General features: G+C 49.5%; 1 protein-coding gene across 1 annotated transcript in view; it reads left to right on the forward strand.

Moving 5' to 3' along the window:
* Nucleotides 1-3,460: 3,460 nt before the first annotated feature.
* JPH3 (junctophilin 3) overlaps nt 3,461-14,017 on the forward strand; it is a 55,914-nt gene continuing 45,357 nt past the window's right edge. Inside the window, exon 1 of the mRNA XM_005144916.4 lies at nt 3,461-3,915. Coding sequence (XP_005144973.1) covers nt 3,534-3,915 — 382 coding nt within the window. The 5' untranslated portion in view covers nt 3,461-3,533. The remainder of the gene's footprint in view (nt 3,916-14,017) is intronic.

The raw sequence follows: 14,017 nt of genomic DNA on the forward strand, positions 1-14,017 counted from the left end.
TCAGCAGATTGTTGTTAGTGGTTTGGTTTTCGCCAGGTACCAGTAAATATGCTGTTCTTTTAAACATTTCATTTAAAACATAGGTCCTTTTAACCCTATTTTATTAGGAGCAGCGTCCCACATTCGCCAGAGATGTTTTGCACCTTGCTGTGTGTGCACCATAGGCATTAGCCTATGGTTTCTGTACCCCATTGAAGTCCACAGAGGGAATAGCTGGCCATTAATTAATGTGCCAGTTAACACATAAAACTACTATAAACGTGTTAAACTACTGACAAAATACCAGAAAGGGGATGGAATTTCTTTTCTTTCTCTGACAAAATTTTAATATGCATTTAAGTAACTTTGGTTGCAGTGTTCTGCTTGGAAATTTGGGGGTTTTCACCCAAAGTCTCTTTCCATGAAAATATGGGAGCTTGCATTTGCCAAAAATGCAGTGCCTGAAATGTGTGATTTTTAGGAAAAAAAACAACAAAACCCTTCAATGTACAAGGAGGGCAATTCCTGCATTCACAAAAAGCTCAGTGTGGTTTGAAAAGACATTTTTGACTGGAAAACAAGCGTTTCAGTGGGAAATCTCCAGCCACTCTGGCTGCATCTCATCTCTCCAGCTCTGAGGCAGAGGAAGGTTTTCTTCCAGATGAGCTTGGTGATGTGTTTCAATGGATGGACAAGAAAATGCATTGATACAGAAAGGAAAACCTGAAGGGGAAGACACAGTCTGAAACTTCCTATAGGTGGGCAATAGAGGCACATACTGAGTGTAACCATCCCTTCCATGGGGATGCAAATACCTAAATCCTATGGGTTTCCATCACCAGGGTTTATTCAGCTCATTTTTATCCTCGAGGTTCTGGCTGAGCTGAGTCTCGAATCTCAGTTAATAGTCTTGGCTCAAAACTAGCTCTCCAGTAACTCCAGTTGTGATGGCAGGATGCAAATATGAGCCAGTGCTCCTGGAAGTCCTAGTGGAGATTTTCCTGAAGAACTGTGCTTCCATACATTGCCCAGATTTTGCCTTATAAGGCAAAAAAGTGCCTTATCGTTTTATTTTTTGTCAGAGCTCCTCCTTTGCTCATAGAATCATAGAATAAGGTTGGAAGGAACATCAGTGATCATCTTGAGGTCCCTTCCAATCTCCCTACAACTTACTCTTAGGGAGATTCCCATTGGGCACAAGAGGAACATTTTTCTCAATAACAACCAGCCATTGGAATAATCTCCCCAGTGAAGTGGTGGATTCCCCAGTGCTGGACACTAAAGATTCAGCTGGACAAGATGCTGGGACATCTTATCTAGTTCATGCTTTTGCCAAGGAAAGTTGGACCAGATGATCCTTGATGTCCCTTCCAATCTGCGATCCTATGATCCTATAATTTGACTTGTGATATCACCCAGGAAGATTCACTCCATAACTGAGTGAAATAAGACTTAGGGGCCAATAATTTCCTGGATCCTCCTATGAGCCCTCCTTGTAGATGAGGGTGACACTCATCTACTTCCAGTCTACTTGGACATCCCCCAGTCTCCATGACTTCTCAAAGACTATGGAAAGCAGCCTCACAAGGACCTCATACAGCTCTCTGAACACCCTCAAAGGGACAGTGTCAGGGTCCATCCTTTTCATGGAATACCAGGTTGAAAGGGACCCCAAGGATCTTATAGGGGTCAAGCTCCTGTATTAATCTACAAACCAACTTTGTCTTCATTGATGGTGGGTTTATGTTTACATCAACCTGGATTTTTCCTTAAGACTTGTGCATTACAGTCATGTATTAAGACAAATATACATGCAAACAGCCCTGCACAGACACCCCTGTGCCACATATGCTTGTCACACTTAGAAACAAGGGGGTATATGGCCAGTGGCAAGAGCATCTTCCAGAGGGAAACACCTGGATCAGCATCCCTTGTGCTCCAGTGGCATGAAGCTGTTGCCACTGCCTGGGGAGAATTCCACATCTTCATCAATTCTGGATAAAAACAAGAAATCAATCTGTGGACCGGACTGAGGGCTTCCTGCTGCTTTGCCCCTTCCCAGTGGATAGGAAGGGCCCCATTGAGGTGCCCTGTGTTGAAGAGAGAGGACCATCAGCGCAGCCAGGAGGGGATACAGCCGGGACCGCTGCCATAAACCGTGGCCTTTCCATGAATAAATAACCGTGTTGCAGTCGCAGTGTGCTGGACCCCAGCACGGAGCGAAGTCTGCCCGGAGACTTGGCTCTGCCGGCGCTGAACGAACGCGTTTGGTCCTTTCCCGTTGTCCCCGCACTGGGAAACGGGGACCTGGGGTCTGGCAGGGAGCAGCCGCCCCTCGTCGCATCGAAGGAGAGGAGGCGGTAGCGGGGCGTGGGAGAGATGAAGGGATAAATAGGAGCATCCCGGAGCCGCGGTGGGGTGCTGGGGGGAGCGGGGGGCTGCGGCCTTGCGGGGAGGGAGGCGAAGGAGACGCAGTTCCTGTCTCTTTAAATCCACCCTGAGCCCGGAGCCGGGAGCTGAGGCAGAGCAGAAAGCCCAGGATCCTCTCATTAATAAGCAGGATTTATCCCTGTAGGGAGCAGGAGGTGGTGGTGCGGGTGTGTGTGCGTTTGTGTGGGGGGGTGAGCTCTGCGTGAGCGGAGAGAGGCCGTTTCCCATCCCCTCACCGCAGCATCCAGCCTCATTCCCGAGCATCCTCCGGCCGAGATGCGGGATCCGCTGGGCGAGGCGAGCGGGTCCTCCCGAGCGTGAGGTTTGCTGGGGGCGGACAGACAGACATAGAGTCAGGCGGACGGACGGACGGACGGAGAGGGGGGGGTTCGGGGCGGGGTGGGGGGGGGTCTGTAAGGATACAGCGGAGGCGATGTTGAGGTTTTAGGGCGCCGGCTGCGTGCGCGGAGCGGGGGGAGCCGAACGGGAGCGGCCGCGGAGCCGCATTGCTGCTGCTGAGCCCCTGCACCCGCAGCACCCCCGCCATGCGGCCGCCGCCGCCTCCGGCCCCGCTCCGCAGCCAGGCCGGGCGGGCGGGCAGCCCGGGGCTCGGGGCGCAGCGGGGGCTGTGAGAGCCGCGGCGCTGCCCGAGGCTCCTGCTCCATCTCTTGGAATTTGGCCTCTTTTTTTTTACATCCCCCCCCATTTTTTCCCTTTTTTCCCCTATTTTTCCCTTTTTTCCTCCCCCACCCCCGTTCCTGCCGTGGATGGTTTTTAGGTGGAGTCGTTTGCACCAAAACCCAATAGCTGCTGCTGTTCTTGCTGCTATTTTTTTTGTTGTTTAATGATACTGTCTCCACAGCAGGGGAAGAGAGAACTGATCCTGAACGTACTCCCAGAGAATGAATAATCACAAGAAACTGACTTAAGCAGCTCCCTTGGATCTGGTGCATGATTGCGATTGATTTGATTTTTAAATTCTCTTTTTTCCCAAGTCATCGTTCGCATTTTATTTCCTGCTTTTTTTAATCTTTATCTTTCCCCCTCCCCCCCTTTTTTTTTTATCTTTTCTTTTTTTCTTTTTTTTTTCACCTTTTGGGGGATTTGCAAACCGAATTACATGCATGTCCAGTGGGGGAAGGTTTAATTTTGACGATGGAGGGTCGTACTGTGGAGGCTGGGAGGACGGAAAGGCTCATGGCCACGGAATCTGTACCGGCCCGAAGGGTCAAGGTGAATATTCGGGCTCCTGGAGTCACGGCTTTGAGGTGCTGGGGGTCTACACTTGGCCCAGCGGCAACACTTACCAGGGCACCTGGGCGCAGGGCAAGCGCCATGGCATTGGCATGGAGAGCAAAGGGAAGTGGGTGTACAAAGGAGAGTGGACCCATGGATTTAAGGGACGGTACGGGGTCCGAGAATGCACTGGAAATGGGGCCAAGTACGAAGGCACCTGGAGCAATGGATTACAGGATGGCTACGGGACAGAGACCTACTCAGATGGAGGTAGGTGCTGCATTGATACCTTCCCATTCAGGGTGGGTGATGCTGTAGGGTGGAAACCTTCAAACGGGGATCCTGGGTTAAGGCTGGAGTCTGGGAGTTTGCAGCCTGCTGGTGTGGAGGCAGGGATGCCCATACCCCATAGGAGACAGGGAACCAGCCCATTGTGGCATCGGCGCAGCTCTTTGCCACAGGTAGCCCCACATGTTCAATGGGTCCCTGGTGCCAGGTCCTGCCCCCTTCTCTCCTCAATCAGGGTTTTTGGGGATGGGAGCTGGCTGCACTGGTGGGGGAGGACACCCAGCTCTCACCCAGTGATGGTTGGAGGATGGGGATGGGCTGAGCCATCAGGAGACAACCCAAATTGCACATGGGATTTGCAGTTCTCACTGCATCACTGGGACCTGTAGGATTTGTATTGAAGCAACCCAGGGCAGGGGGGAAATGAGTGTGTAGGGGTGTCCAGTGCAGATGGGTGCACCTCTAGTGCTGCCAATGCTCCCAAGGAGGAGCTGGGGTCTTTGTGTGCCCTGCAGCCCCTCCAAATGCAGCCCCATGCTCAATAATACCAGGCAGAAGACTTTAATACAGACAAGAGTCTTACATTCCTAGTTTGCAGCTTAATGCTTAGCGTAGGGGCTTAGAGGGATCATCAAAGCTATTCTCTGCTGTGAACGTGGCTTAACGAGATGTTGAGGGGAAACTGGGATTAAATGGAAAACAGGAAAACCCAATTGGAGCGACCCAAAACAAAATATTGCTGGACTTAAACAAGCTTAAAGGCTGAACTAGAGAAGCAGCTGGTGCTTTGCTGTAAGTGGCTGTATCATCCTGTCTCATGGTTTGTGGCTACTTCCATCTCTATTGCCACCATAATCCGAGGCAGGCCTACCTACCAGTGGCCAGGGACATTCAGCACCACTGCCCCCTTCTTTCACTGCAAATGTGTCCATCTAAAGCAGGCTCTTTATTAATTTATTTAAGATATTATAATTTTCCATTATTTTGCTTCATTAAGGAAATTACAGCATTGATGAGCTTCATCACAGCCTTCCCGAAAGGTGCTGCAAGACCTTTCTCTATAAAACCCAGTTGGTTGCTTTGTGATTATACAGGCAGGCAAGATTAAACACTTCCTGCAGCTGGTCTTTTATGCTCTGGAAGGGAGAAGTGGAACAATATCTTGGGTTTTAATGATAATTTCATGCTGGTGGCTCTCTCCTAAAGGCAAATATAGCTGCAACCTTTTGTTTCAGCCGCCTGGAATAATGCTGGGGTCTGGGCTGGGATCTGCCAGGTGTGCGTTTCCGAGCCATCCATAAATCCCAGCAGTCCTTCAGCTGGGAATAAAGCTGCTTGGCCAGAGAACAATTGTGGTCTCCCACATTCAAAGCGGTCAGGAGGGGATGTGGGGGGGGTTCTGTGTGCTCAGTGTGAGAGCTGTCTTCTTGCTCCCCTTATGGCATCCAGTCTTTATTGGGGAGGGTTGCAGGAAGGCAAACAGAAGTGTTAACAAACTACAGCTCTCTGAGGGCTGGGTGTTGCAGGGCACACACGTGCCCCCATGCCAGCATGGTCCCCATCACCTGCAGTGATGCAGTGGTTTGGGAATCCTGGGGAGCAGCCCCAAACTGGGTGGTTTACCGGTTGTTTCACCATTTCTGAGAACCTACCAGAAGCAAAGAGCTTCCTCTTCCATCTTGTCAGGCCAGACTGGGCTCTTGGTGCCTGGGGACCGAGGAGCTGTACTGCATGTTTGTCATTATAGGGGGAGGTAGGAGATCAGTGGGAGAAAAGGGCAGGGTCTGTAGCAAAATGCTCTGAATCCTTCCTAGGAGGGGAGATGCAGAGTGATGGTTGTACCTGTGGCCAAGCCCATTGTGCTGCCAGGAGTAGGGACACCCCATGTGCGCCCCGGCCAGGCTCCTCCACACCAGCTTCTCCCCATTTCAGTTGGGCAGTCACCATGGAGTGACTGAACCCAGCCAAAAATGCACGTTCACCAATGTGGTTGAACAAGTATTCAGAGCCGGTGGCCCTTTCCCTGTTGCCTGTATCAGTTCTGGGTGGAAAACCCCAAAGTTGGACATTTCCAGCCTTCTGGATACTGAACACTATGAACTTTGAGCGTTTAGATGCAAGAAGCCGATGTGTGCAGGAGCTCTGCTGGAAGGGTGGCTGAGTAGCTATGGCACAGAGGAGGCAACTGTTGGGAAGGATGTTTCTCATTAATCTATTCAAGCTATTACCTTCATCAAACTGAAGTATCCTAGAATCCTCGCCCCAGCATCTGTCACTTGCCACCCACAGATAAATATTCATCCCTTGCATTATGCTTTTTTAGCACATCAACCATGGCTAGGGGATGGGTCCCTAAATGCACAGCGAGGCTCTGGAAGCAATGTGCCCCAAAACCCATGGGTTTAGCTCCAGTTTCCCCATTCCCTTACACAATAACAGGTGAGGACAAACCCAACACTCCATCAGGCACTATCTTGGGCAGTGATACTTTGCATGGCTGATGCTCACGTGTTGATGCACAGGGCTTGGACACAGAGCAATGGGATGCAGTGGCCTCAGCCACGCTGCCATCCCCATGCCCTGTCCCTGCTCACCACCCTGGGTACCGTCCCCCCCATGCCGGGTGCTCGCACACACACACATGCTTCCCCCACATGCAGCTTGCAGCTCTCACACCTCCCACACGGGCACACTCATCGCCATGCACACACGCCTCTTCTCCCCACTCCGCTTCGCCCCTTCTCATGCATACCCACATGCACGTGGTGTGCCCCCAGCCCGGAGACAGCCCTCTCCAACCCAGGTGAATGGGAACTGTGTTCCCTGAGCTGTGTGGATACATGTCCATCAATGTAAACCTATCCCACAGAGCCCGACTACGCAAATGCAGCCGTGCTGTCCCCCTATAAGCCTGTACTTTGCCCAACCTCCTTGGCACATGCCTGACCCATGTATGGCACATATATGCACTGTCCTGTCTTTCCCCTGCATGTGCACATGCACTTGGACCCCCCTAAACCTCAATACTGTGGACACATCCTTATCTTCCTGCCAAAAATCCCTCCTGCCCCCATCCAGAAGCTCCCTGGTATTACATAAACCAGGATCCTGAGGGTTGCTTCAGTCGGATGCTGGAGTTGCACTGCTTATTTGCCAAGCTTGATTCAGCCCAGGTCCAGAGAGGGAGCAGGATTGCTCCCTTGCTTCAGTTGACAGGGGCTGCATCCACCTGGATCAGTGCCTATGTGAGCCGGAGCTGCTGCTGTGGTCCTTGCTGGAGCTGGTGGAACCTCTCTAGAGCAGAGAGTTGGAGACCTCCTATTGGAGACCTCCACCTGAGCAGGTCTGGGGACATCTCAGCTGCTTTCTGCCTTTCTGTAACTCCTTGGACAGTTTGGAAGCACTCAGGATTTTACCCTGGGGATGGTTTGAGTGGTAGCTGCAGGTTTGCCATGGGAATCCTAGTGCTGTGCATTGGGTATGGGTTTAGCTGCTGACACCGTGGTTGTGGGGATGGATGAGGTGGGATGCATGAAGGAAGCCCCAGATCTGCTTTTGCCCTTTCAATGCTGTTCTTCTCCTCCCTCCACCTCTCCCCATCTGAGAATTTGGGATCCAAACCCAGACAGGGTCTCATGGAGGGCACCAGCCCCTTGCTTGGGTTCCCTTTGCCCAGCCAGCCCTTTAGGGAATGGCTCGCAGTGATTCCCTGGTCCATGCTGGGTCCCTCCCTCTGCTACCCACATCCCAGGTTCCCATGTGCTGCACACAGCCTTGTTTCTCAGGAGGGCTACCCCAAAACAGACGGGCAGTCTCATCGTGGTGCTTATCTTGTGTAATCCTCCGTGCCCACTCACCTAAATGAATCATCCCTTTGATAGGTGAGTGAATATAATTAGTGTTTTCATTGTTAGCACCATGTGAGTAGGCATGTAGGTTTTCTTGGCCCAGGCTGGGAAACGTTCCTGCTTTGCAAGTGATGGGGAGAGGAAAGCAGTGCAGTGGGAGCTGCTGGAGTGGGCTGTCTCGCAGCCTGTCCTGCCCCAGTTTCCCCACCTCTGCAGGGACACTGGTGACACTTCCAGCTGGTCTCTTAGCAGGTGCACCAGGAGCTACCAACCAAATGGCTTTAATATGGGTGAGGAGGTGAAAAACATGAGATATTTGGCAGAAAACAGGCCCTTTGCTGCTCTTGGGGGGGATGCACTGGGGATGCTGTGATGCTGGTCCAGGAAGGGGTTTTGAATGAACCACCAGTGCCTCTAAGGGCAGCAGCATCTCTGACAGCTGCCTCATGCCTCTCTCCATAGCGGGGTTTTCCACGGGTTCCTCTATAGCAGCAGGGAACCAGCTAGTGAGGGCAAATTTCCATGCAGTCTATTCATAGCACGGATGTCAGAATTACCTTAAAAGTACCAGCTCTCATCTTATTTTGCTGCCGGGAAGGAATTGTTGATGCACTTTAAATAGTGGGCGGAAACAAGCAAATACAAGTGCGCCCTGATTCCCCATCCTCCTGCTTCCTGCAGATCCAGACAACCCCCTAAGAACCTGATAATTAAAGATAAAAGCTATGAACTCTGTTGATGAAGCATCTCACTGCCTGGATTTGGTACAGAAGTTGCTCGCAGTGGTTATAGGAGAGCCAGAGCTGAGGCATCAGGACCCACTGAGCATACAGAAAATGAATCAAAATACTAAATGAAGATTGTGACCAGCATCATTAAAAATAGATGACATGAACTCATGGTAATAACTTATCTCACTGGAACATGATGCTTAGATTCAGGTACAGCTTAGGACAGAGGAAGAAGGATTTTGACCCTAGGGGAAAGGATGTGAGATAAAGACTGTCAGACAGGCTCAGACCCTCACTCCATCTTCTATGCAGCTCCAGAGGATGCTGTAGGACCCCAACCCTGGGGCAATCTGCCCTCTACACACCTCTCTCCTTAACCCATAATAGAGGGTGACCTAAGTCATGAAGCACTCTTTCAATAACCTCTCACTGGGGATGCTGGGGTGGGTTTCTCATGGCTTTTAATGCAAATCTCAGGGTATTTGCATGTGATTTGATATCCCATGCGGCCCCTCGTGGTTGGGTGACATCTGCTCCTGTAGCTGAGTGGTTTTTTTTCCCCTTGAAGCTCCAGCTTGTGGAATCATGTGATTTTGCAAGATTTTCAGCTTCATTTTCGAAGCAAGGTTTCCACCCAGGCTATTGCAGAGAAGTCATTCTTACAGGCTTGGAAACCAGCAGATGAGAGCTAAAAATGCCTCTGTTTAAAAATGCCTCGATTTTAAAATGAACCTGATAAATGTTGAATGCTCCGAATCAGGTAACCCTGATGTAGATGAATGATCTGTATTAACGTAGGCATGACTTGGAGATACATCCGAGCAGGATGGAGCTGTTGATGGTCCTGGAGGAGGCAACACTGTGGTTTAGTATGTGCCTTATGGGGTTTGTCAGGTTTTAGCTGTTTGGGGTCTGGCTTTGACATTGACTGAAACCCTGGGAAATAGAGGAATTTTTTGGCAGGAGTTTGCAGTAGTTACAGGAGAGTCTTGATGCTAGTTTGCTGTTTAACTTACAGTTAATCTATTTGTTAACAAAAAAGGGGAGATTGGAGTTAAAAAAGCCCCAGACATTTGAATGGTGGTTGTATTTTGGGGTTTGATATTGGCTTATCAAAGACAGATTCTTCCTTCTGAATCAAAAATCCTTAAAAATTGCAGTCAGTGCATGGGCATTCCCTTAGAACATCCGCTCCTTTCCCAAAATGATTCCCTGAAGATGTTCCACTTACTCCTAGCACACAGCAGAGCATCATGAATTTTCATGAATGAGTGAATAGCCGGAGCAAGGTCTCTAAATTTGCAGACATTTGCACCAAAATGATTGCTAGAAAGGTACAATTCCCTGCTCAGAGCATCGCTTTGGGTCTATGGGGTGTTTCCCTGGACTGAATAAGAGATTGACCATTTATCTGACATGATAGAAGTAAATCTTGCTTTCACCTCACCTCATCCTGTGCTATCCCTGCTCCTGGTGCAGCCTTGGATCCCACATCCATGGGGAGCTCAGCCTCATCCCATGGACCCCCAAAGCCTGGTGCTGCCATACAGGACTGTGTGTGAGCAATGGAGTATTAGCCCTTACTCCTGTGAGCTCTGCTCAGAAATGGGGTGAGATCACAGAGTTTGCGATGAGGATTAGAGCGCTGAGGGATTAATGGACTAAGTATTAGCCCGATTTCACTCTGCTTTGTGAGAGGAGCACATTAGCTGTAATAAAGGAGTTGAGTGATATGTTAATGTGTTTCTCACCCCTTGTGTGAAAGCCTCATCCTAGTTTTAGCCCCACTCAGTGGCTGAATCCGCAGGGATTCATCTGTCCATTGGCCCCATTTCAGCAGGGGATGATGCTCCCTCAGCTGTCTCCAGTGAATCTGGCACTTCCCACTCCTGGGAAAACTGGAAGTTTCTTTTTTTCCTGTTCTTTTGTTTTGAAAAGTTCCATTTTCCTGGCTCCAGAACCTGGCACTTTAAGGAAAATCACGACTGGCCTGAGACGCATTATGAGCCCCATCAGAATTAGCGATGCCAGGATCTGATTGCCATTGTAATGGCTTAAAGCATTTCTCCAAATGCTGGCTGGAAAAGGCAATTACTAATGCAAACAGGCGGGGGGAAGCAGGAGCAATAAGGGAGAAGAGGGAGGGGATGCTCAGGATGGACTTGTGTTTTCCTGCACAGGGAGAGATAATTGAGCTTTTTCCCTCTTAAAGCAAATAGCCAAAGTGCCTCAGAAGTTGTTATCAGGAGAGTCTGGACCTGGTCATGGGTATGGGAGGATGCTCATCTCACAGATGTTATCCGAGCTGAATTTCCATACGTGGTTTTTATGTAATTAGTATTATAAAGGCACATACTCATTGCTGGCCATTCCCTGTGGAAAATGGCGTAATTCCTGTAGCCTGGCTTATCTTCAGAGGTAGGACATCAGCTTCGAGGCTTTGCCCCATTCCATATGTTTGCTGTGGGCTGTGCAGAGCCACTTTGTGCCTGCAGCAGAAAGAGGCACACACCTCATTTTGTTGGAGGAGCTCATCCTCCACCTCACTCTGAGCCTCAGTTTCCCATCTGTAAGAGCAAATATCAGCAAATATCTTTCCAGCACCATGACGCACATTAATGTTTGCCAGTGAGGGAAGTAGCTTCCCTCTGCTGATCTGATTGCAAAGCATCTTTGGAGCAGGCCTCATAGCAATGAGAACGTGAAGGACTCCCGTGTTTTGGATGGAGCTCATATCCCCCAGATGATCACTCCTAATGATGCAAACCTGCCTTTCAGATGATTTCCCGAGTGGTTGAGCAATCCCTGTTCTGTGGTATTTCATCCAGAGTTACTCTATGTGGTTATTTGCATCTGCAGAGGAGGAGGCAGATTCCCTTGCTTGAGGCTGTATAGATCCATCTCTTCTCTTCAGCCTCAGGCTCTTGCTGCTGCAGGTGTCCCACAAGGCACTGGCTCAGCCATTCCTGCACCCATTTCTACCTGCTTGCAAAGTGATCTCCTATGGCACATCATCCAAATGCAGCAACTCCACTGGTTTATTTCCTTAGATGGAGGGTCCCTGCCATTTAGCTTTTAAAAGTGCAAACTAACCATGTTGACAGGAGCTGCAGACTTGTAATGCTTCATTATTTGTTGAGCCCCAGCAACAGACTTAATGCTACCCACCATCCAGGCAGTTACAAAGCAGCTCATGACAGCTCCACTCTAGTCCTTCCCTCTTCGTTCTTCACTGCTTTTCTCCCTTCTCCTTTCCTTCTTCCCCTTCTCCCCTCCAAGGATGCCAGGACCTCACTATGCCCATCATGTATGTATGTATCCAGCTTTGCATTAAGCAATATGACTAACATCCATCACGTGCTTGTGCCTGCAGATTATATTTGCATACTCAAAAATCCATACTTTATTTCTTCCCCTGTGTAAGCACTTACCAGAGCATATCTCTGGCAAATTAACAACCACATAAGCAGCACCTGACTGTGTTTTTAGCATGGCCTGGTGATGGTCAGAGGCACGGAGACCATTGACAGAGCTGGGGGGAGATAACTTATTGCTGATGCTGTATCCATGCGGCATTGTGCACATGTGCCATCACTGATTCCCACCTTTCATAGTGGGCAATGCAGGTGAGAAGTCCTAACCTTCCCTATCATGCTTGTGTAGGATTTAGGTGAACATCTGGCACACAACAGGAAAAGCAAGTCACCCAGTGCAATGCCTTGCCCTGCTGCCAGGAGTGCAGGAAGGATGGTTCTTGGGATGTCTTGGCACCCACATGGATGCTTGGGAGGACCCACACCTGGAGCAAGAACATCTGGGGGGCATGTTTTTACCAACAAGGTCCCCTGACTACTGGATATCAACTGAGGTGGCCAATGAGACTGTCCCTATCATTGCACCATCAGGATCTGAGGCTGAATTAGCATCTTCCAGTCCTCTCTTTTCTCCTGTACATCTTCTCTTGGGGACAGATGTGTCTGAGATGCCAGTCACCATTTGTGCATCAATCCTCCCTGAGTCTTTCTGATATTGAATAGCTGGAAAGTGGTATCTGTAAAACCTGCTCCTTCCATCATCATTCAGGACACCGGCCTAATTATTGCCATCGGATGTCTTTAATTAATATACTGCAGAGTTCAGGGATGGGGAAGGGAGTGAGATGTGAGTGTACCAGGAAGGATCCTTCACAAGATAAATGAGCAATTTGTAAGGCCTAATGACTTCAGCTTGGTTTGGAAATGTGGACAGGGGACACTTTGGACAATGCAGACCTCATTCCCAAATTCTGCTGAGTGGCAAAAGCAACCTGGGAGGTTGGATCACTGCCATTGCCAAACACAGTCACTGTGACAGGCAGATCTTGGCTGTGCTTCAAGGATGGGACAGAGGCTAAAGAGGAACCTATCCTTTGAAGCTTGCTGCTGCCATGTCTATGGGAGCCTGTGTAGCTGTGCTTGTGTTGATGGCTATTTCAGCTAGCTTTGAAATACTTTACATTGAGCCATGGCAGTGGGTTATTTGTGGGGTTTTTAACTCCATGTTAGTGATGGGAAAGGGATATTTTTCTAAGTGTATTGTTTTTTTCCAAGATCATATTGTGATAAAAGCATGCATGTGCCAACCGACCTCAAAATGCTTTACAGCATCCTCAGTAGCTGCTTGAATTTCTCCATGTGAGAAGCTGAAGTGGAGTGAAACAGGGCAGGTCAGTGCAAATCTCCCCATGTGCTTTACACTATGTGCTTGCCAAGGGCTTTTTCGAGGAGAACATGGAACTGATTGTCTTGGTTTGGGAAGTGCCTGTGAGCAACCTTCAGTCCATAACACTCCTACTTAATGGTGTTCCTGGACTGGAGCCAGAGGGCTCAATGGACTGCAGAATGCCAAATCCTTGGGTACTGGGAGAGGAAGGAAAGAAAACATTCCAACCCCCAAATCCTGACTTGTCTCCATACAATGCCATGGTAAAGATGAACCAGGTTTATATCCAAGTGTGTGGCCCCATGCTGGGCCAAGGGAAGCCCCATCTGTATCACTGGGCTGTGAGCAGCCCATCACCCTCAATTTTTATGTGCAAAAAGGTATGGATTAAAACGGTGTCAATGAAATTACTCCTCTTGCCCAAGGCTTCATCCCAGTGTACTGTGTGGCAAGAGCAAGCCATGAGCTGGTTGCCTCTTCCCAGCCATGGTTAAGACCTTGCCTGCAAGAACAAGCAGCTCCCTTGCCTGAACAAGCACATGAGCCCCATCACAGTGGCTGCATCCCAAACAGATGAGCTGGAGATGGAAATCAGTCTCCTCCTTCCCTCTCCGCAGGAAAACCACCAAATCTCTTTGGCAAAGCCAGGGGAATGAATGGAAATCTGTTGTTCTTCCCAATGTCTGTAATGCCTCAGATCCTTCCGGAGCACTTGCAGATAGGAGCTAATTAGTCTTCCCCATACCCAGCTGAACTGATGGAGTATAGCTGCATCATCCCTGTTACAGCAGGGAACACGAGGTG

This window comes from Melopsittacus undulatus, chromosome Z, assembly GCF_012275295.1.
Source record: "Melopsittacus undulatus isolate bMelUnd1 chromosome Z, bMelUnd1.mat.Z, whole genome shotgun sequence".
Lineage (NCBI taxonomy): Eukaryota > Metazoa > Chordata > Aves > Psittaciformes > Psittaculidae > Melopsittacus > Melopsittacus undulatus.